At 46.8% G+C, this 22,500-nt stretch overlaps 1 protein-coding gene across 1 annotated transcript in view; it reads right to left on the reverse strand.

Annotated features, from left to right (window-relative positions):
* The window catches only part of pnut (septin 7-like protein pnut), a 95,277-nt gene that overhangs the window by 69,420 nt on the left and 3,357 nt on the right, over positions 1–22,500 (reverse strand). The window contains exon 2 of the mRNA XM_080269852.1: positions 21,413–22,500. This exon is cut by the window's right edge and continues 87 nt beyond it. Coding sequence (XP_080125978.1) covers positions 21,413–21,940 — 528 coding nt within the window. The 5' untranslated portion in view covers positions 21,941–22,500. The remainder of the gene's footprint in view (positions 1–21,412) is intronic.

Raw genomic sequence — 22,500 nt, forward strand, 5'->3', positions numbered from 1 at the left:
TGGAAAGCAAAATGGTGGATGATGATATAAATACACACATCTCCTTACCCATATACATACATACATACATACATACAGATACATATATAAACAGATACATATATAAACTGATACATACATAAATAGATACATACATACATACGCACATGCCTACACACACCTCACCGTACCCCACATATACATACATACAGATATATGAATAGATAGATACATAGACAGACAGATAGATAGAGACTGATGGATAGAATACAACACACCTCCCCCGACCCTACCCCATCCCTGTCCTCACTTATACATAAATATATTGTTCATAAATACATATATACAGATAAAGGGAGAGACAGATATGTACACAGACAGGGAGAGACATATATATACATAGAGAGAGAGAGAGAGAGAGAGAGAGAGAGATCAACATGGGAGGTGAAAGGTACAGCATCCCCCCCACGCCCTATTTCCCCCTCGCCCTCTCCCTATCCTTCCATCCCTCCCACCCCCTCTCCCTTCTCCTCTCACCCTCCTCTCTCTCCCTCCCTTCCCTCCATCCCAGACGTCCTCACCTTTCCTCCCAATCCACCTCTCCCTCCCTCCCTCCCTTCGTCTCTCCCTTAACACCTGTTCCATTTTCCCTTACTCTAGGCCTTGTTCTTAAATGGAGGGGGTTGAGAGTAGGGGAGAGAGAGATTTTATGGTGGGAGTGAGAGATAGATAAATAAATAGATAGACAGATAATAGAGAGACACATTAAAGACAGATGGAGGAAGAAGTGGAGGAAGAAAGTGATAAAGATGAAGGGAGGGAGATGAAGAGGGAAAAAGACAAATAAATTAATAGATATAAATAGACAGATAGAGATAATATAAATGCAGATACTGATGGATAGACATAGGATGATCGCTGCATATGGGTATAATGGGGAGGAAAAATATACACAAGCAGATAGATAGACAGATAGAGATAGACAGATAGATAGATAGATGGAGAGATAAGACAGAAAGACACAGATATGCAGAAAGACAGACAGGCTTTATCGTCTTAGCTGAACCCTCTCTCAAAACGGGAGAGAGAGAGAGAGAGAGAGAGAGAGAAATACAATACAGATAAACCTACAGATAAGATACCGCAATTAAACATCTTCAGGTAATAGAAGACCTGTAATCAAAGGGACAGGTAGGGACAGGTGTGAAAGAAGATGTAGTTTTATCCAAGTCCTTCACTGCTGACTTTACGATGTTTTAAGATTCTTTGACATGAGTGGCAAAGAAATGCGCTCTGAAGTTTTTATTTATTATCATTATTATTACATTATTATTATTATTGTTATTAATGTGTGTGTGTGTGTGTGTGTGTGTGTGTGTGTGTGTGTGTGTGTGTGTGTGTGTGTGTGTGTGTGTGTGTGTGACCAGGTGTGTTAGTCAAGGTGTAAGTGGGTATAGGTTTACATGGGAAGGTGTGAGTGGACAAAAGGAGAAAAATAGAGTTGGTAGAGGAGGGTTGTTGTGTTGGCATAAATAGTGGCTGTGTGTGTGTGTGTGTGTGTGTGTGTGTGTGTGTGTGTGTGTGTGTGTGTGTGTGTGTGTGTGTGTGTGTGTACGTTCCAGCGGAGTTAAGAGAGCGTGATGAGGTTAGATGGGCGTACATGAACGTGGGCGTCCGTGGGTGGTGGGGAGGGGGAATGGGGAGGGGAGGGGAGGGGAGGGGAGGGGAGGGGAGGGGAGGGGAGGGGAAGGGGAGTAGGTGGGGAGGATAAAGGTGGACATGGGTGGTGGATGGGTGGGTCGGTGGTAGTGGTGGGAGGGGGAAGAGATTAGGAGGGGGGGTTGGTATGGGTGGGGGAAGAATATGGGGGTAGAGGGAGGGGTAAAGGTGGCTATGGGTGGGAGAAGATGTAGGTAAGTGATTGTAGTGGGTGGATAAGTGGGCGGAGAGGTGCAGATGGTCGGGGTGGGGGTGGGAGTGGGGGTGTGGGCCAGTGCAGTGACCGTGGGTAGGTAGGTGTAAGTGGGGGGGTGGAAGTGGGTGTAGGTGGGGGTGAAAGTGGGTGTAGGTGGGGGGTGGAAGTGGGTGTTGGTGGGGTGGAAGTGCGTGTACGTAGGGATGAAGATGACTATAATATGGGTGGGTGGAAGGGTGTAGGGACCTTGAATTAGTGAGTGTAGGAGGGTAAAGTGGATAGGTAGGTGGGTGGGTGCAAAGGGACATAGCTGTGTGTGTGTGTGTGTGTGTGTGTGTGTGTGTGTGTGTGTGTGTGTGTGTGTGTGTGTGTGTGTGTGTGTATGATAGTGAGTGAGTGAGTGAGTTCAGTAACCTTGACTATCTAAGTGGGTGTAGGTGGATAGGTGGGTGGAGTGGGCGACAAGAAGGACAAGTGGGGGTGAGGGTGGGGTGCGGTGGGGTGTGGGGGCAGGGGTGACCTACTGCAACATACATCAACACCACCACTGCCTGACGGGTTGCAGAAGGGGGGGGGTAAACAAGGAGGGGGGGAGGGATGGCGACTATATGGCTTGGTCAGTGTGGTACTTGTGTCTCACTTGGGGACACGAGAAGAAGAGAAGACAGAGGAGACGAGAGAAGAGAGGAAGAGGAGGAGGAGGAGGAGGAGGAGAGGAGAGGAGAGGAGAAAGAGAACAAGGATCCAATGGAAGAAAGAGAGGAGGAGTGGACAGTAGAAGAGAGAAGAGAGGAAGAGGAAAGGAGAGGAGAGGAGAGAAAAAGAAGGGAAGAGAGGGGGAGGGAAGATGGAGACGGAGAAAAAGGGTGGAGATGTAGAAGAGGAAAAGGAGGAAGAAAGCGATAAAGGGAGAGGAAAAAGGAGTAAGAGGGAGAGGGAAAGAAAAAAGGAAGGAAGGCTAAGAGAAAATGTTATGAATGAAGACGAAGGAAAAGGGAGAGTAAAGAAAGAAGAATAGGAAGGAGATGAATGATAACGAAAGAAGTGAGGAAGGAGGTAAAGGGAGGGAGGGAGGAAGGAAGGGGAAGGAGGAAGGAAGGGGAAGAAGGAAGGAAAGGGAAGGAGGAAGGAAGGGGAAGGAGGAAGGAAGGGGAAGGAGGAAGGAAAGGGAAGGAGGAAGGAAGGGGAAAGAGGAAAGAAGGGGAAGGAAGGAGGAAGGAAGGGAAGGAAGGAAGGGGAAAGAGGAAGGAAGGGGAAGGATGATGGAAGGGGAAGGAGGAAGGAAGGGGAAGGAGGAAGGAAGGGGAAGGAGGAAGGAAGGGGAAGGAGGAAGGAAGGGGAAGGAGGAAGGAAGGGGAAAGAGGAAAGAAGGGGAAGGAAGGAGGAAGGAAGGGAAGGAAGGAAGGGGAAGGAGGAAGGAAGGGGAAGGATGATGGAAGGGGAAGGAGGAAGGAAGGGGAAGGAGGAAGGAAGGGGAAGGATGATGGAAGGGGAAGGAGGAAGGAAGGGGAAGGAGGAAGGAAGGGGAAGGAGGAAGGAAGGGGAAGGATGATGGAAGGGGAAGGAGGAAGGAAGGGGAAGGAGGAAGGAAGGGGAAGGAGGAAGGAAGGGGAAGGATGATGGAAGGGGAAGGAGGAAGGAAGGGGAAGGAGGAAGGAAGGGGAAGGAGGAAGGAAGGGGAAGGAGGAAGGAAGGGGAAGGAGGAAGGAAGGGGAAGGAGGAAGGAAGGGGAAGGAGGAAGGAAGGGGAAGGAGGAAGGAAAGGGAAGGAGGAAGGAAGGGGAAGGAGGAAGGAAGGGGAAGGAGGAAGGAAGGGGAAGGAGGAAGGAAGGGGAAGGAGGAAGGAAGGGGAAGGAGGAAGGAAGGGGAAGGAGGAAGGAAGGGGAAGGAGGAAGGAAGGGGAAGGAGGAAGGAAGGGGAAGGAGGAAGGAAGGGGAAGGAGGAAGGCGAGGAATGAAATGAAAAAGTGAGATAGGAAGGTTATGAAAGAAAAAAGAACGGAGTGAAAAAGGGTGGAAAGAAAGGGGAGAGAGAGAGAGAGAGAGAGAGAGAGACAGAGAGACAGACAGACAGACAGAGTAAAGGGGTGAGTGGCATGCAGGGTGAGGTCGAGGTCTGAGTGCCACTTGAAACCACTTCTAAGGCGCACATCTCTCTCTCTCTCTCTCTCTCTCTCTCTCTCTCTCTCTCTCTCTCTCTCACTCTCTCTCTCACCACCCAAAGAAAACAATGCCATCTTAACCCTCTGCGTCCCACTGATATCCTTGATCTTTCTTCTTGATGCGTCTAAGAGATTTTATGAGGAAACTTTTTTTTATATACTGTGTGTTCCTTGCAAGTTATTGTTATTAAATTATTATTATTATTATTATTATTATATTTATTATTATTATTATTATTATTATATTTATTATTATTATTATATTTATTATTATTATTATTATTATTATTATTTATTATTATTACTACCTCTACTACTACTACCACCACCTCTACTACTACTACAATTACAGCTACCTCTACTACTAGTACTACTACCTCTTCTACGACTACTACTACAACTACTACCTCTACTACTACTACTACCACCTCTGCTACTATTACTACGACTACTACTACCACTACTACTATTACCACTACTACTACTACCTCTACTACTATTACCTCTACCTCTACTACTACTACTATTTTAATCAGATTAGACTGTTTAAAGATGACTGGGTGATCGACGAGAAGAGAGGGGAAGAGAAAATCAAGGAAGGAATGGAAAAGAGGAAAAAGGGAAGGGAAGGGAAGGGAAGGGAAGGGAAAAGGAAAGGGAAGCTAAGGCAAAAGGAGGGAAGAGGAGGTATAAGAGGGAAACTGAAGATACAGTATAGAATGGAAGAACGGAGGAGGAGAGAAGATAGAGGAGGAAATGGAATGGAAAAGAAGGAGAGGAGTCAGGAGGAAATGGAATGGAAGAGACCTCATCAATGTGGTGTTATTGATGAAAAGGGAAGGGAAGGGGATGGAAGGGGAAAGGAAGGGATGGGAAGGGAAATGATGGGATGGGAAGGGAAAGGAAGGGATGGGAAGGGAAATGATGGGATGGGAAGGGAAAGGAAGGGAAATGATGGGATGGGAAGGGAAAGGAAGGGAAATGATGGGATGGGAAGGGAAAGGAAGGGAAATGATGGGATGGGAAGGGAAAGGAAGGGAAATGATGGGATGGGAAGGGAAAGGAAGGGAAAGGAAGGGAAATGATGGGATGGGAAGGGAAAGGAAGGGATGGGAAGGGAAATGATGGGATGGGAAGGGAAAGGAAGGGATGGGAAGGGAAAGGAAGGGATGGGAAGGGAAAGGAAGGGATGGGAACGAAAGGAAAAGACGAGAGAAAACAGGAGTGGAAAAGAGAAGGGAAGGGGAAGGAAGAGAGTGAGGGGGAAACTAATCAATACTGTATTATTGATGAAGAGGGAGGGAGGAAGGGAAGGGAGGTGTGAAGGACTATTGGGAATGGTCGTAGTGATGGTCGTAGTAGTAATGGATGGTCGTGGATAGGACAGGAGGAAAGGGTAAGGAGGGAGGGAAGGAGGGAAGGGAGAGAGAAGGGTCAAGAGGAGGGAAACCGGAAATATTTAGGAAAGAGGAGAGGCGGGGGGGAATTGAGAGAGATGGGAAGGAAATGATGAAAGATAGTAAGAAGAGGAAGAAAATGTTATGTGAGGAAGAAAGAAATATTAGAAGGAAATGGAAGGAGAGAGAGAGAGAGAACCACACGAGGACTGAAAGACGAGATACAAGGATAATATAAAGGAGAAGAAAAGAGAGGAAGAGAGCTAAAGAGAGAGGGAGGAAGAGAGAAAGGGGGTGCATATGACACCTGTGATCCGCCCTCATGACACCTGACACCATCTGGCATGACCTGACACCCCACACCACTACCACCATCACCACTCTTGTATCCTACCTCCCTCACCACCACCACCACCACCACCACTCATATCCTACCCCCCTCACCACCACCACCACTCATATTCTACCTCCTTCACCACCACCACTGCTCTTATCCTACTTCCCTTACCACCACCACTATCATCATCATCATCATCATCATCATCATCATCATCATCATCATCATCATCATCACCACCATCACCCATCATTACCACTGCTGCTCATATCCTCCCTCACTCACCACCACCACCACCACCATAACTACCACTGCTAAATACTATCACTACTACTATTACTACTGTACTTCATCATCATCACCACCATCACGAACAAATACGCTCACTATTTTCATCATAACTACTACCCTCAACTCACTATTACTACTATTTCTACTACTACTACTACAAATCATCACAGTCTTCATTCGCCTCCTTCCCGGCTTGACACCACCATTACCACTATCACCACAACTCACCTACCACCATTACCACTATCACCACCACCCACCATAGACATCCACACTGCCAAGAATCCTTACTATTTTAACTACCACAATCACCATCATCACTACCACCACCAACATCATTACCACCATCTCCAACAACCATTACTGCCACCATCACCACCACTAATACAACTACCATCATCACCAATACTACAACCACCATAACCACACCACCACCATCACTACCACAATTATCACCACTACCGTAATTACCATCTTAACCTCAAACGTCTCATCCCACGACATAAATTACGTAAACTTTGACCCTTATTGCAGAGAAAATTACACACACACACACACACACACACACACACACACACACACACACACACGCAAAATCAGTGACGGGAGAAAGTGCTTTGATTTTCGCTCAGTTGCATCGAAATACGTTCACTGTTGCTGGATGAGAATTAGTAGGGGACGAAGTAATGTGGTAAAAATAATAATAATAATAATAACAAAAATAATAAAAAAAGAATTGTAGTTTCGTGTACTTACAGCATCCTCTCTCTCTCTCTCTCTCTCTCTCTCTCTCTCTCTCTCTCTCTCCACTTATTCTATTATTAAGGCGGCCTTGTGTGTTGATGCGACGGCTCTTACACCCTCCCTCACTCCATTCCACGCCACTTACAACTCTCACTTACAACCACTTTTCCCTTCCCCGCAATGTTGCATCAGTGTCGGTGTGATATTCCCATTACACTCACAGAATAACCTTTTTATCCCCCGCCACGAGCACTTCACCGCAATGTTGCATCACTTTTTTTTTACGTCTTTTGGAAATCGACTTACTTCCACTAAACGGATATCTATTATATCTTTTTCTCTCCTTTTTTTCTTTTCATCAGTATCGCTTCGCCGCAATGTTGCATCACTTCACGTCTTTGAAAATTGTCTCACTTCCTTTAAACGTATACATTTTTCATTCCCCCCCCCCGTAACACTTCGTCTCAATGTTGCCTCTCTCTCTCTCTCTCTCTCTCTCTCTCTCTCTCTCTCTCTCTCTCTCTCTCTCTCTCTCTCTCGTGTTATTTCAGATACAGCCAAGCTACACCTAACATTTTATTCTCTCTCGCTCTCTCTCTCATGCTACCACAACCACCATTACCAACATTTTACTACTAACACCACTACCACAATTACTACTATTTCTACCACCACTACCACAACCAGCAACATTCCAACCACCACAACTACTACCAACATTATAACCACAACATCCCACTACCACAACTACCATTATAACTATTTCCAACAACACTACCACAATCAGCAACATTACTACCACCACAACAACCATCCAAACACCACCACTACCACCATCGCTCCTACCAGAAGACACTGACCTCCCCACCAACAACCACAACTACCACCACCACCATCACCTTCGCCAACCACCACCATTACTACCACCACACCCCAACAACCACCACTACCACAATTACCCCAACCACAATCAGCCCATTACACCTTCAGTCAACCACACCTTACCAACATCCTTGGAGAGAGAGAGAGAGAGAGAGAGAGAGAGAGAGAGAGAGAGAGAGAGAGAGAGCATCCGGGAGGTTTGTGATTACTCTCACGCCCTGTTCCCTCCCCTTCTCTCTCTCTCTCTAATCACCCTTTCTTTCGTCCTCCATCCTATCTTCCTTCTCCCCTCCTCCATTCTTTGTTCCTTTCCTCCCCATTTCATCTCTCCACCCTCTCTCCTTTCCTTGTTCTTTCCCTGCTTCCTTCTCTCCACATCCTTTCTTTCTTCCTTCCCTCTCTCCACTTCCTCTTCCTTTTCCTTCTATCTCTTCCTCCCTCCTTGTATCTCTCTTCCTCTCTTTTTCTCTCCCTCCTAGCATCTCTCTTCCTCTCTCCTTCCCTCCTGTTCCATCCTCCCCTCCGTCTTTCCGTACATCCACCCCCCATTACCTCACCCTCGTTCTTCTTCTCCCCCTCCTCCTTTTCCCCTCCTCAAAACTCCTCACCCTCTCCATTCTTCATTCCTCCATCTCTCCTCCTTCTTTTCTTGCCGGAAGGAGAGACGTGTAACTTCTAAGAATTACATAATATTTTCCCTCAAGGTCCACTAAGGAATTTATTTTCTGCAATCTTACTGTAAGAATGTAAACGACTGGTGGCGGGAAGAAATAAAAAAATAAACTACAATAATGATGATGATGATGATGATGATGATGATAATAATAATAATAATATTAATAATAGTAATAATAATAATCCTTTCACAATCACCAATATTATTACAATCATTATTATAACATCATTATTATTACAATTATTACCATTACTACTACTACAATACTGCCACTACTACTACTACTATTACTACTGCTAACTACTACTAACAATAATAATAACTACTAGCAATAATTTTATAATAAAGACGAGGGACCTAATTTAATGATCAAAACCTCTTCACTACATGAGATAAAAAGAAGGTCGTTTGGCAGTAAAAAATAAAATAAATAAATAAATAAATAAGTTAATGCATTTATCCCCGATGCTGGTAATTATTCAAAAGCAGGCCTCTCTCTCTCTCTCTCTCTCTCTCCTAACCAGCTTCTTCCCTCTCATTTCCTCCTCCTCCGCCCTCTCTAACCCTCCCCTCTTATGTATCTATTTTTCCTCCCTCTGTAACGAGTATCCCTCCCTTTTATCTACATCTCCCCCCCCTAGTAACCAGCCTTCCCTCCCTCCCTCCCTCTCTCCCTACCTACCTACTTACCTATCCCCTTCCACCTTCTCCTCATGTCCCTCCCTCCCTCCCTGCCTACTTCAGTTTGCACTAAAGTCGAGCAGCGAAGCATGAGATAAGCTGACCATATCCTCCCTCCCTCCCTCCCTCTCTCATTAACTTCCTCCAGGTCTCCCTTGCTCTTTGCTTTCCTCTGCACTCTTGTATTCACTTGCTTTTCCTCTCCCTCTCTCCTTGTTTCTTCTCTCCCTCCTTCCTTCCCCTCCCTCCCTCCCTCCTTCCTCTAATCTCTATCCTCATTTCCTCCAACTCCTCCACACTTTTTCAACTTCCTTCCAAACGCGTTCACTCACTCTTGCCTCTTCCTCCACCTCTTCAGTCCGATTACGTGTTTTATATCTGGAGAGAGAGAGAGAGAGAGAGAGAGAGAGAGAGCTTGGACAAACATTTAGTCGTGCTGGGTGTTATTCTTTTTTTTTTCTCTCTCTACGCTCCCTCCCATTTCCAAACGTTTCACTGTTATTTCAAAGGATCTATAGCTCTCTCTCTCTCTCTCTCTCTCTCTCTCTCTCTCTCTCTCTCTCATTTAATAATCCTCTTATCAGTTTCCGCAGCCTGCCATATTTCCTATTTTTTCTGTCTATCTATCTTCCTTATCTATCACGTTATTAATCTCCCTCTCACTCTCCATTTTCTCTTCATTCCTTCATGATCCCTCCCTTCGTCTCCCTCCCCCCCTCTCTCTCTCTCTCTCAGACACAACACTGAGTGAGGATGGGACAAAGCGCGTGATGTGGCATAGCTGAGTAGTAGTTGTGGTGGTGGTGGTGGGTGCGGTAGTTGTCATCACATTGGTAGTTGTGGTAATGGTGGTAGGTGTGGTAGTTGTGGTGATAATTATGGTATTTGTGGTGATGGTGTGGTGATGATTGTAGTGGTATAGATGGTAGTAATGGTAGCAATGGCAGTAATGGTAGGGAGGTAGTAATGGTGGTAATGGTAGCAATGGCAGTAATGGTAGCGGTGGTGGTAATGGTAGCAATGGTAGTGACGGTAGGAATGGTAGTAATGATAGTAACGGCAGTAACGGTAGAAATGGTAGTGATGGTAGCAATGGTAGTAATGGTAGGGAGGTAGTAATGGTGGTAATGGTAGCAATGGTAGTAATGGTAGCAATGGTAGTAATGGTAGCGGTGGTGGTAATGGTAGTAATGGTAGCAATGGCAGTAATGGTAGCGGTGGTGGTAATGGCAGTAATGGTAGCAATGGCAGTAATGGTAGTGGTAATGGTAGCAATGGCAGTAATGGTAGCGGTGGTGGTAATGGTAGTAATGGTATTGTCAGTTACGCCTGTGGCAGTATGACAGTCACACATCTGGATTACCGGGGCTTTTTTTACTAATATTCAAGGTCTCTCTCTCTCTCTCTCTCTCTCTCTCTCTCTCTCTCTCACACACACACACACACACACACACACACACACACACAGATGACACACAGGAACACATACACTCCCAGTCAAACACAAACACACACACGTAAACAGAACTGCAGAAACATCCTCCCAACACACACACACACACACACACACACACACACACACACACACACACACACTTAAATGCACACCTGTGTACACATCACGTAGACATACACACATTCCTGAAGAGATACACAAGAAGGTACACACTCCCAACACACACACACACACACACACACACAATCCTCCCATAACACATACACACACATCCTCTCATACACACATACGCACACATGAACACACAAACACATCCACTGGGGGGGGTCACAAAAACTGAAAGAAGGGAGGGACGGAGAGAAAGGGGAGGGGAGGAAAGGGAGGGAGGGAGGAGACGGAGTTATTTTTTGCCACTACTTGCATCTGCCTCTCCCCCTTCCTCCTCCTCCTTCCTTTCTCTCCCTCAATCTTTCCCTTCCTCAGTTTCTCCTTCACTTTTTCCTTCTATTCTCTTTTTTCTTTCTCTTCTCACCACCTCCCTCCCACCAACCCATTACCTTTCCTCCACTGGCTTCCCTCTTCCTTCTTTACTTTCCTCCATGCCTTTTCCTCTCCTTTCCTTCTTCCTCTTCTATCCCTCCCTTTCCTCCCCATTCTCACTTCTCCAGTCTCTTACTCTCTCCTCTTCCTTCTTTTCCTTCACTTTTCTCCTTCATTTTCACCCTTCCTCCTCCCCTTCCACTCCCTCCTTCCCTTCTTTTTCCACCCTTCCTCTCACTCATATTTCCTTACCTACTACTTCCTCTCTTGCACTTCCTCCTCTCCTTTCTTCTCTCCCTTCCCTCCTCTCTTTTCTTCTCTCCGTTTCCTCCTCACCTTTCTTCTCTCCCTTCCCTCCTCTCCTTTCTTCTCTTCCTTCCCTACTCTCCTTTCTTCTCTTCCTTCCTTACTCTCCTTTCTTCTCTTCCTTCCCTCCCTTCCATCCTCTCCTTTCTTCTCTCCCTTCCCTCCTCGCCTTTCTTCTCTTCCTTCCCTCCTCTCCTCTCCCTATCCTTCCTTCCTTCATTTCTTCCTCTCCTTTCTTTCCTTCTCTCCTCTCTTCGCCTATTCTTCCTTCCTTTATTTCTTCCTCTCCCCTCCCCTCCCTCTTCCCTCTTTCCTCAACCTCCTTCCTCCTCAACCAAATATTTCTCACATTTTCTAATAATTTATGTCTTCCTTTCTCAAATACCTCTCTCTCTCTCTCTCTCTCTCTCCTCTGCTCTTTCCCTATCTCCATTCCTTTCCTTCCTCCTTTTTTCTCTTCCCTTCCCCCTTTCCTCCATCCTGCATTGCTCTACTTCCTCTCTTCCTCCCTCCTCCTTTCTAATTTCCTCCCTCCCTCCTTTCCTTAACCGTCCTTCTGCTTATCTCACATTACTACTCCCCCCCCCCTCTCTCTCTCTCTCTCCTCCCAAGCGTGGCACAGGAAGTGTTGATGGACAGGAATGAAAGATGGACGGAGGGAGGGAGAGAAAGAAGAGGGAGGGAGATGGAGAGGGAGGAGGGAAGGGGAGGGAAGGGAAGGGAAGGGAAGAGAAGAGAAGAGAAGAGAAGAGAAGGGAAGGGATGGGAAGGGAAGGGAAGGGAAGAGAAGGGAAGAGAAGGGAAGGGAAGGGAAGGGATGAAAAAAAGAAAAGAGAAGAGAGGAATGAAAAGAAGCGAAATGAGATGAAAAGAAGACAGAAAATAAAACATAAGAAAACAGAACAGAAGAGAATGACAGAGGAAAGTGAGGAGAGGAGAGGGCAAGGATGGATGAATATAAAGGCAGAGGAAGGGTAGGAGAACAGAGGAGAGGAGAAGGATGGAGGGATAAAGGAAGGATAAGGGTAGATAGGGAGAGTTGTTGGCTGAATAATTAAAAGGGAGGGGACAGGGATGGGAGGTAGGAGAAGGGATGGAGTGGACTGAGGTGGAAGGAAAGGAAGGAGGGAGGGAGGGAGGGAATGGGAGGGAAAAAAGAAAGAAAAACAAAGAAAGGAAAGGAAGGAAGGAAGGAATGGAGAGGGAGGAAGGAAGGAAGAAAGAAAGGAAGAAAAGAAGAAAGGAAAGAAGGAAGAAAGGAAGGAAGGAAGGAAGGAAGGGCGAGGGTCCGTGGTCAGTAACCGAACATTCCGTGAAATATGAACTCTTCCTTCCATGGCCCCTCCCTCCATAGCTTTCCTCCAATCTCTCTCTCTCTCTCCCTCCCTCCCTTTAATTTTTCCTCCTCCCTCTCCACCTGATCCCTCTCTTTCCTCCCTCTACCTAATCCCTCCCTCCCTCCCCCCTACCTCATCTAACGTGTTGTGTCTATCCTCCCTCCCTCCTTCCTTCTTCCTTCCCTCCCTTCCTCCCTCCTTGTTTTTCCTCCCCATTCCAACAACCTCCTCTCCCCTCCATTTTCTCTCTCCATTATTCCCTCACTCTCTCCTAAAATCTTTCCTCTTTTTCCTCACAAATGTTTCCTCCTTCCTTCAGTATCCTTCCCTCCCCTCAGCCTCACATACTCTCTCCATTTTCCCCTTCCTCCCTCCCTCTCTCTCTCTCTCTCTCTCAATCCTCCATTCTTCCTCTCCTCCCTCCCCATTCCTCCCGTCCCTTCCTTTCTTCTCCAATACTTACTTTTTCACTTCCCTCACCTTCATCCATCTTTCCCTCTCCCTTCTTCTTCTTCCCTTTCCTCCTCCTCCTCTTCTTCTATTCCATCTCTTCCTTCTTCCTCCTCCTTCCTCCATCACCAGTTTAGGAAAATCTTTCTATCTATCTATCTATCTATATACCTAGGCTGCTTCCCCCAAGGAAAGGGAGGTAGCCGAGACAGGACGACTCACTCTCCATTTACTCATCCATTCAAACACATTCATTCGCATCTTAGCCCCAAAGGGAAGAACGGACAGATCCTCACCGCACCACACCGCACAAGGGTCAACTGGGCAATGCAATCAGTGACATCCGCAGCAGGGCCCGACAGCAGAACTGGTTTACCCCTGCCACATCATAACAGACCCATCCCCTTACCCGCACCTGACCTGACTAGCTGATCAGACCAAATGCGGGAGAATATCCCCTCAGGGCTGCGTCATCACTTATTCATTCACAATTTCTCTCCATTTATTTCTGTCACGCACAGCCACTCTTCCTTGCTCAACAGACATCCCTCTCGCATCCAGCGCTCTCTTCACACTGTCCATCCATCCTATTCGTGGTCTTCCTCTCAGCCTTACACCTCTCACTTCAGATCTAGTTATCTTTTTCACCAATCGCTCATTATCCATTCTCTCCATATGCCCAAACCATTGCAACACCCTCTGCTCAACTCTACCAGCCATCTCCCGAACAACTCCAGTTCTCCTTCGCACTTCATCATTTCGCACCCGATCCATACGCGTCACTCCACACATACTCCTCAGACATCTCATCTCCATTACATTCAAACTTTTCCTCTCTGCTACACCCATATTCCATGTTTCAGCCCCATATAATGCAGTCGGTACCACAACACCCTCATACAGCCTTCTCTTTACATCCATTCTAAGCGAACGACATTTAAACACTTTTTTTCATTCCTCCCAGCACCTTTCCTACTTCATTTATTCTAAACTTCACTTCTGCATCTATTCTTCCATCCACAGCAACATGTGACCCTAGATATTTAAAACAATCTACCTCCTCAAGCAACTCACCATTCAAAACTATATTCATCCCCCTACCATCTATCAACCTCGTACACTTCATCACTTTACTCTTATTCTCATTTACTTTCAATTTCCTCCTTTCACACACCCTTCCAAACTCCTCTACCAACTGTCTCAATCTCTCCTCTGAATCAGTCACCAGTGCAGTATCATCTGCAAACAGCAGCTGCTTCAGATTCCACTCTCCTCCATCAACATTTACCAGACTCAGACCACCTAAAACTCTTGCATTCACCTCCCTTACAACACCATCCATGTAAATATTAAACAACCCAGGCGACATCACACATCCCTGTCGCAGCCCCACTCTCACGGGAAACCAATCACTCACAGCATTTCCCACTCTTACACACGCTCTACTATTTACATAAAAACTTTTCACCCCTTTTAGTAACCTACGATCAAGTCCATACAATCTTAAAACAGTCCACAAAGCCTCCCTATCAATTCTATCATACGCTTTCTCTAAATCCATAAATGCCCAAAACACATCCTTGCCATTCGCTAAATACTTTTCACACACTTGTCTCACAGCAAACACCTGATCAACGCATCCCCTCCCTCTCCTAAAGCCACACTGCTCATCACTAATCACTCCCTCTGTACCCTCTCTAACTCTCATAATTAACACTCTACCATACACCTTACCTACAACACTCAACAGACTTATACCCCTAAAGCTAGTACATTCATACTTATCACCCTTGCCTTTATACAACGGGACCACACAAGCACTTGCCCAGTCAATTGGCACCATACCTTTCTCAAAGCACACATTCAACAATCTTACTAACCAGTCAACAATAGTCACTCCACCACCCTTCAGACATTCCACAGCACACCCATCCATACCTGCAGCTTTCCCTGTTTTCATCTCCTTTACTGCCTTCTCCACTTCCTCCTTCGTGATCAAAGAATCATTCAACTCTCCCAACACATTTATTCCTTGCACCCTTCCATCCGCCACAATCTCAGCCACCCTTTCCTCCTCTACATTTAACAATCTTTCAAAATACTCTGCCCATCTCTTCCTTACTGCATCCATCTCAGTTAACATCCTTCCATCCTCTGCTTTTACTCGTTCTTCCTTCCCGGACTCTCCCTTTCGCACCCTTTTCACCTCCTTCCAAAACATTTTCTTATTCTGCTGAAAATTCTCTGTCAGCCGCCTACCCCACCTCTCATCTGCTGCCACTTTAGCATCACGCACAGCCCTTCTCGCTCTATTCCTCTTCTCCTTATACCTTTCATATGACATCTCATCCTTCCTCTGCAGCCACATTTCATATGCACGTCTCTTCTCAGCCACAGCCATACTTACTTCCTCGCACCACCATTTACTTCCTTTTCTTACACCACCACCCACACGTCTCACACCACACACCTCTTCTGCATGCCCCACCACAGCACTCTTAAACAACTGCCATTCCTCCTCCACGCTGCCATTTTCCCGATCTTTCACTGCGTTCCACTCATCTTTCAATTTCTCCTGATACTCTATCTTTTTCTCTCTTTTATCCAACTCACTCACTTTCAAAACCTCCCTGCCACACCTAACCCTCCTAGCTCTCATCCATCTCTTACCTACTGTTAACTTTCCCTCCACCAGGTAGTGGTCAGACATACCTCCACCCTCCCCTCTCAGAACTCTCACATCCAACAATCTTCCTATTACATTCCTAGGAAAATAGGAAGAATATTCATATCTATTTTCAGAGTCTTTCAAAATTTTCTCTCTCTCTCTCTCAATCTCTCTCACCAACAATGTAAGAAAATAGTGGTGACATTCATCTCTTTCCGACAATCCTTCAAAGTTTCCCCGCTATATTTACAACGGTATCTGTATTTCACGTGCCGGAGGGCGTGGTGGGTGGGGTGGGAGCCTTTGTGTATTTTTTATTATTATTAGTTTAATTTAAGTCTGGCTTTTATAATCATTAGGGTTATTAGGGAGTCTCTCTCTCTCTCTCTCTCTCTCTCTCTCTCTCTCTCGTGTGTGTGTGTGTGTGTGTGTGTGTGTGTGTGTGTGTGTGTGTGTGTGTGTGTGTGTGTGTGTTTAGTTTACGGAAATCTTACTGTATTTTTGTATTATCTGTGCGTTCTCTCCTTTCCGCCTCTCTCTCTCTCTCTCTCTCTCTCTCTCTCTCTCTGCGGGTGAGTGGGAGAAGAGGAAGTCGAAGATCAAACCAACAAGCGGGAAGGAGAGACGTGAGAGAGGGAGGAAAGAAGTGTGATTGAGGGAGAGAAAGGCGAGAGACAGTGGGAGGAGAAAAGCGAGAAAGAGAGGTAGGAGAGAAGTGAGAAAGAGGGAAGAGAGAGGCAAGAAGAGGAGACTGATGGAGTGATGAAAGAGAGAGAAAAAAAAGAGAGGGGATGGAGTGGGGAGAAAAATACTATAGACACAAGTGAACAGTATAGACTAAAATACACAAAGGTAGAGAGATAGATAGATAGAGAGAGAGAGACAGAGAGAGAGATAGAGATAGACAGATAGATAGATAGATAGACAGAGAGAGAGAGAGAGAGAGAGAGGTAACAGAGCTGCAGGCAGGGAGGGAGGGAGAGAAGAATTTTCCACGTCCGGTTGTTAACTTACAAGGAGGTAGATGTTCCCTCTCTCTCTCTCTCTCTCTCTCTCTCTCTCTCTCTCAAACCGATTATCTCTTCAGCATCCAGTTTCCTTGTTTCTTTACACCTCCAACTCTCTCTCTCTGTCCCTCCCTCCCTCTCTCTCTCTCTCTCTCTCTCATATCCCTCCTTAAGCCTCTTCACCTCATCTCTCCCTCTTTCCTCCCTACACCTCCCCTCCTTTACATTTTTCCCTCCCTTCCTCTCTCCCTCCCCTCCCTCATTCTCCCCCTCGTTAGTTTCACCCAAAGCTCTCCCTCCCTCCCTTTTTTCCCTCCATCTCATTTCCCTTCCTTCTCTCCCTCCCTCCCTCTCTCTCTCTCTTTCTCTCTCTCGTCCTCTACTCAGTCTTACTTTCTTCCATTTCTGTTTCTTCATTTCCTCTCATTCCCTCTTTTCTTTCCTTCCTTCCTTTCATTTCCTATCCCTACTTGTGTGTGTGTGTGTGTGTGTGTGTGTGTGTGTGTGTGTGTGTGTGTGTGTGTGTGTGTGTTAATGAGAATAAAATTTGCATCAGTAATATGATAGGGTAAAAAGGTCTTAAGTAATTGCAGTCGCGAGAAATAAGATTCTTTTAACTACGCCCATGAAAGTAGCCTACCTCCCTTGCCGTGGGCGTGGTTCTCCCTCTCCCTATCCCTCTCTCTCTCTCTCTCTCTCTCTCTCACACACACACACACACACACACACACACACACACACACACACACACACACACACACACACACACAAAATTAACCAGCAAAACTCTACGCACCCTGCTACCCACATCTCGCTACCGAAGCCATCACAGGAAAATGCCAAAAACACCCACTCAGAGGACATCAAGCTGGACTATACTCTATATACATAATACAAGTTTCAACGCCAATATTACAGCTTATAATAAATAGCAGAGGAAAAGGTGTTACGAATTATTCAGAGGGAAGGAAGATAAGGCCCAACAGACTCCAAAATGTAAACAGCGAACGAGATTTCACTCAACACATTACGCAAGGCATGTGATAAGATAGAGGAACACACACACACACACACACACACACACACACACACACACACACACACACACACACACCTATCACCAGTCTTATGAGTCACCAGCTACAGTATATACAATTGTGTTTCGATATCAGATGGACTTTCCCCGCTCATGAAGTGTGTCAGTATTGTCTTTTTTTTTTTTTATGTAAACAATTAACTTTCGGCATTAATATTAACTTTAAGGCCCCTAGGATTCCCTCTCGCCTCAATAAAAGCATCTAACGTTAAGAAGAGAATAATAGACTTGCTCGGAATATGAGACACGTAATTTTGTAAGTTACTGAGGCGAAAAAAATAAATGCAGTTACCTCTTTCCTCAGTCTAACTCCTCCCCGCCCCCCCCCACCCCTTCACTTCCATGACGCGTTTCTCCTCCCTCTTCCTTCTTTGAGGTGATTTTCAAAGCACCTTAGGAGATATTTAGAAATCTTGGAGTATACCGTGGTTGTTTAAAAATCGACTTTAGGTAGTGAAAATAAACTGTGTAAAGACAAAACTGTAGTGAAAGGGTTGAATATTCCTTCTCAACTTTCTCTCTCTTTCGTCCCCTATAATTTTCACTCTCTCTCTCTCTCTCTCTCTCTCCCTCCCTTCCCCTTCTCACCCTCCTTAACTCAATATTCGCCATCAATGCGACTGCCCATTCTTCTTCCCCCTCCCTCCCTCCTCCCCCGATCTCTCTCTCTCTCTCTCTCTCTCTCTCTCTCTCTCTCTCTCAGCAATCCTATCATTAAACTTTTGTGATTAAAGCAAATTTTCTTATTAATGTTAAGGTCAAACTGATTAGCAAGGACAAGATTATTAATCTCTCTCTCTCTCTCTCTCTCTCTCGTTCAATTATCTCTTTCCCTCTCAGTAAACTCCCCCCCCCTCTCTCTCATTCCTCCTATCTCTCCCTCAATCTCTTTCTCCACTCCCCTTTCCTTCTCTCCTTCCTTCAATTATCTCATTCCCTCCCAGAAAACTCTCTCTCTCTCTCTCTCTCTCTCTCTCTCTCTGGCAATCACCTCCCCATAGAGCAAATCTCCTCCACCCTCATACCATCTCGAGTTTCCCTCCGTTTCCTCCCTCCCTCCACGATCCTTCCCTCCTTCCTTCCTTCACACCACGACTCCCTTCTTCCTTACTCGGATTCGTTTAATCTCCCTTCCTTCCTTCCACCTTTTTCTTCCTCCTTCTTCCCACCTTCATTTTCTTCCCCCTTCATTCCTTCTTTTCTGCTCAATTTCTCCTCCCTTCTCATTTCTCTTACTCCATTTCCCTCTCTCTCTCTCTCTCTCTCTCTCCCCCCCCACCACTTTATCAACACATGGTAACGGTTTACACCCCCCATTTTCCCTCCCCCCCTCCCTCCTTCACTCAGTCTTACCTTGCCTCACACCTGCCCTCTCTCTCTCTCTCTCTCTCTCTCTCTCTCTAACTTTTGTAATTAAAGAAAGAATTCATTAATGGTACTGTAAGAAGAGATCACTTAAAAAAGATAGTGACTCTCTCTCAATTTCTTTCTCCCTCTCTCTACTGCCGCCTCCATTTCCCTCCCTCGTTTCTCTTCCTTCCCTCTAATGTGTGACAGGAGGCGGTTGTCACAGCTCACCCCCTCCTCCATCCCTCCTTCTTTTCCTTCCTTCCCTCCATCATATTTCCTTCCTTTCCCCTTCATCTTTCCTTCTGTCCCTCCTTCATCTTTCCTTCCTTCCCTCCTTCATCTTTCCTTCCTTCCCTCCTTCATCTTTCCTTCCTTCCCTCCTTCATCTTTCCTTCCTTCCCTCCATCATATTTCCTTCCATTCCCCTTCATCTTTCCTTCCTTCCCTCCTTCATATTCCCTTCCTGCCATCTTTCCTTCCTTCCCTCCTTCATCTTTCCTTCCTTCCAGCCTTCATCTTTCCTTCGCTTCTTCTTCCCTCTTCTTTCCTTTCTTCTCTCCGTCCCGTCTCTCTCCTTCCCTTCCTTTCTTTATTCCTTCACACATCCTTCTACGGCCTTCCTTCATTCCTTCCCTCTCCTCCTTCATCTTTCCCTCCTTCCTTCTTCCTCCTCCTCTTACACCATCACAATTATTACTCTTCTTCCTTCTTCCCTTCCTATAATTTCAACACTTCCTCCTCCTCCTCCTCTTTCTCCTCACATTCTTCCCTCCCGTCGATCTCTTTATTCTCCTCCACTCCCATCCCTCCCCTCCTCCCTCCCCTTCAGTCATGCGAGAAAAATGAAAGGGGTTTTGAGAGAGAGAGAGGGGGGGGGGAGGAAAACTGGAAGAGGAAGAGAAAAATAGGTGAGAAGAAGGAAGAAAGATAGAAAGGAATGGATGAATTGGAAGAGAGAAGGGAGGGAGATGAGGGGAGGGTACAGGGAAATATGGAAATGAAGGGAGGGAGTATTGAGAGGAGAGAGAGAGAGAGAGAGAGAGATGGGGGGGAAGAAGGTAGGCAGGGACGGAGGGAGGGAGGAGGAAAGGGAGAAAAACGGAAGGTCAAAAAGGGTAATGAGTAGGGAAAAAATAGGGAGAAAAACAAGGGGGGGAGGGGAGGGAGGGAGAGAGAGAAAGAGAGAGAGAGTAATGAAGAGGAGTTGAAGGAAGGAGAAAGGAGTGAAGAGCTGGCAGATACCTGAGAGAGGAAGGAAAAGAGATGGAGGAATGGAGGAGAGGGAGGGAAAAAACTGGAGGAAAGATGGAGAGAAGGGAGAGTAACCAGGTGTGGAGAAAGGGAGAGAGGCATGGAGAGAAGACTACTGTTAGAGGTAGGTAAGCACGTCCGGAGAAGAGGGAGGGAGAGGAGGGAGAGAGAAAAGTGAGGGAGGGAGAGAGGGAGAGGAAATGGAAGGAGAGAGAGAAACGCATCAAAGGAGAGAGGGGGAGAATGGAGAAACAAGGAGAGAGAGTCAATAGGTAAGTGGAGAGGGGGAGAGGGAAGCGGAAGGGAGGGAATGGGAGAGGGAATGCGAGGAACGAGGGAGGAAGGGATGGGAAACAGTCTGGGTGAGAGAGAGAGAGAGAGAGAGAAAGAGAGAAAGAGAGAGAGAGAGAGAGATCAGGAAGGGAGGGAGGGAAAGGTGGGGAGAGGCAGTAAAAGAGAGAGGGAGGGAGGTAGGGAGCAGGGGGGAAGGGAGGGAGAAAAACGGAGACGGCGACAGGGAGGGAGGTTGGGCTGGTAGGGAGAGAGCTCGAGAGGGAGGGAGGAAGAGCCGAAAGGGAGAAAGAGAGAGACAGGGAGAGGAAGTAGAGAGAGAGAGAGAGAGAGAGAGAGAGAGAGAGAGAGAGAGAGAGAGAGAGAAAGAGAGAGAGTAGGAGCCGAGAGGGAGACAGGGAGGAGCCAAAAAGGAGAGTGAGAAAGAGAGGGAGGGGCCAAAGGGAGAGGGAGAGACAGGGAGATGTGGCATGTAGGGAGGAAGGGGGTAAGAGGGAGGGAGAGAGAGGAGAGGAGGGTAAGGGCCAAGAGAGAGAAAGAGACGGGAGGAGGGGGTGAAGGTACTACCCCAACATAACCACGTGAGTCTGGGACTTACTATAGGTTGTGTGGCGGCGGCGGCGGTGGGGACAGGGGGAGGGGGGGCGGTGGCTGGCGGCGGGGGGGCCTCCTTGGGCGTGTCTCTGCCGCCGCTATTGACGGCGGCGGCGGCGGCGGCGGCGGCGGCGGCGGCGGCTTCGTTGATGTGACCATTGGTGTCGTACAGTTTCTGGCGCTGGGCGAGGCGGTCCAGCGAGGCCAGGCGGTAGGACGTGCCTGTGTTGGAGGTGAACTTGGAGGAGTAGGAGGAGTTGTAGGTGGCACTCGAGTTGTAGCTGGACGAGGACGAGTTGCTGCTGTACCCCGAGGACGAGGTGGTGTTTGAAGCTCCACCTCCAGTGAGATACGATTTCTTCATGTCCTCCAGTCGTCGCAGCCTTGGAGAACTCGAGTACGAGGGAGGGGTGGAGCCGCTGCGGAGGAAGGAGGAGGTGCTGGTGCCCCCTCCTCCTCCCCCTCCACACTGTGAGGATATTACTCCCCTACTCCCTCCTCCTCCTCCTCCGTCGCTCGCCTCTCCATTCATTTCTGTAGCTTATCTTACTCCTGGTTTGTGTAGTCTTGTTTCCTTACACGACGCCTTCCTCCCTTCTTAACTTCCTTCCTTCTTTTCCTTCTTCCAACCCTCTTCCTTCCTTCCCTCCTCCTCTTCTTCGCTCCTTCTTTGTTTTCTTAGACGCCCTCCTCCTTTTCTTTCTTTCCTTCAATACCTCTTCCTTCCTCCCTTTCGTTGTTCCTTCCCTTCTTCCTTCTCTCATACACTTTCTATTTCACTTCTTACTCTTCTCCTTCGATCTCTTCTTCCTTTACTTCTATCCCTCCTTCCTCCACGTCTCTCCTTTCATTAACTCCCCCACTTATCCCAAGGTCAACCTTCACGTTCCTCTCTATCTTTCTTGGCTCCTCCTTCTTCTCTCTCTCTCTCTCTTTTTCTTTCTTCTTCTTTCTACTTATCCTTTCCTCTTTTCTTACGTCTACCGTCTCTTGTCTCTTCTCTTTTTCTCTCTTCCGTCACCCTTCTTTCGTGTGTTTCTTCTCCCTTTTCCTTCACCTTTCTCTCTCCCTCTGTGTCTTCCTTACGTTTCC

Source organism: Coenobita brevimanus, chromosome 38 (assembly GCF_032717465.1).
Source record: "Coenobita brevimanus isolate Jiangsu-jjx chromosome 38, ASM3271746v2, whole genome shotgun sequence".
NCBI classification, from domain to species: domain Eukaryota; kingdom Metazoa; phylum Arthropoda; class Malacostraca; order Decapoda; family Coenobitidae; genus Coenobita; species Coenobita brevimanus.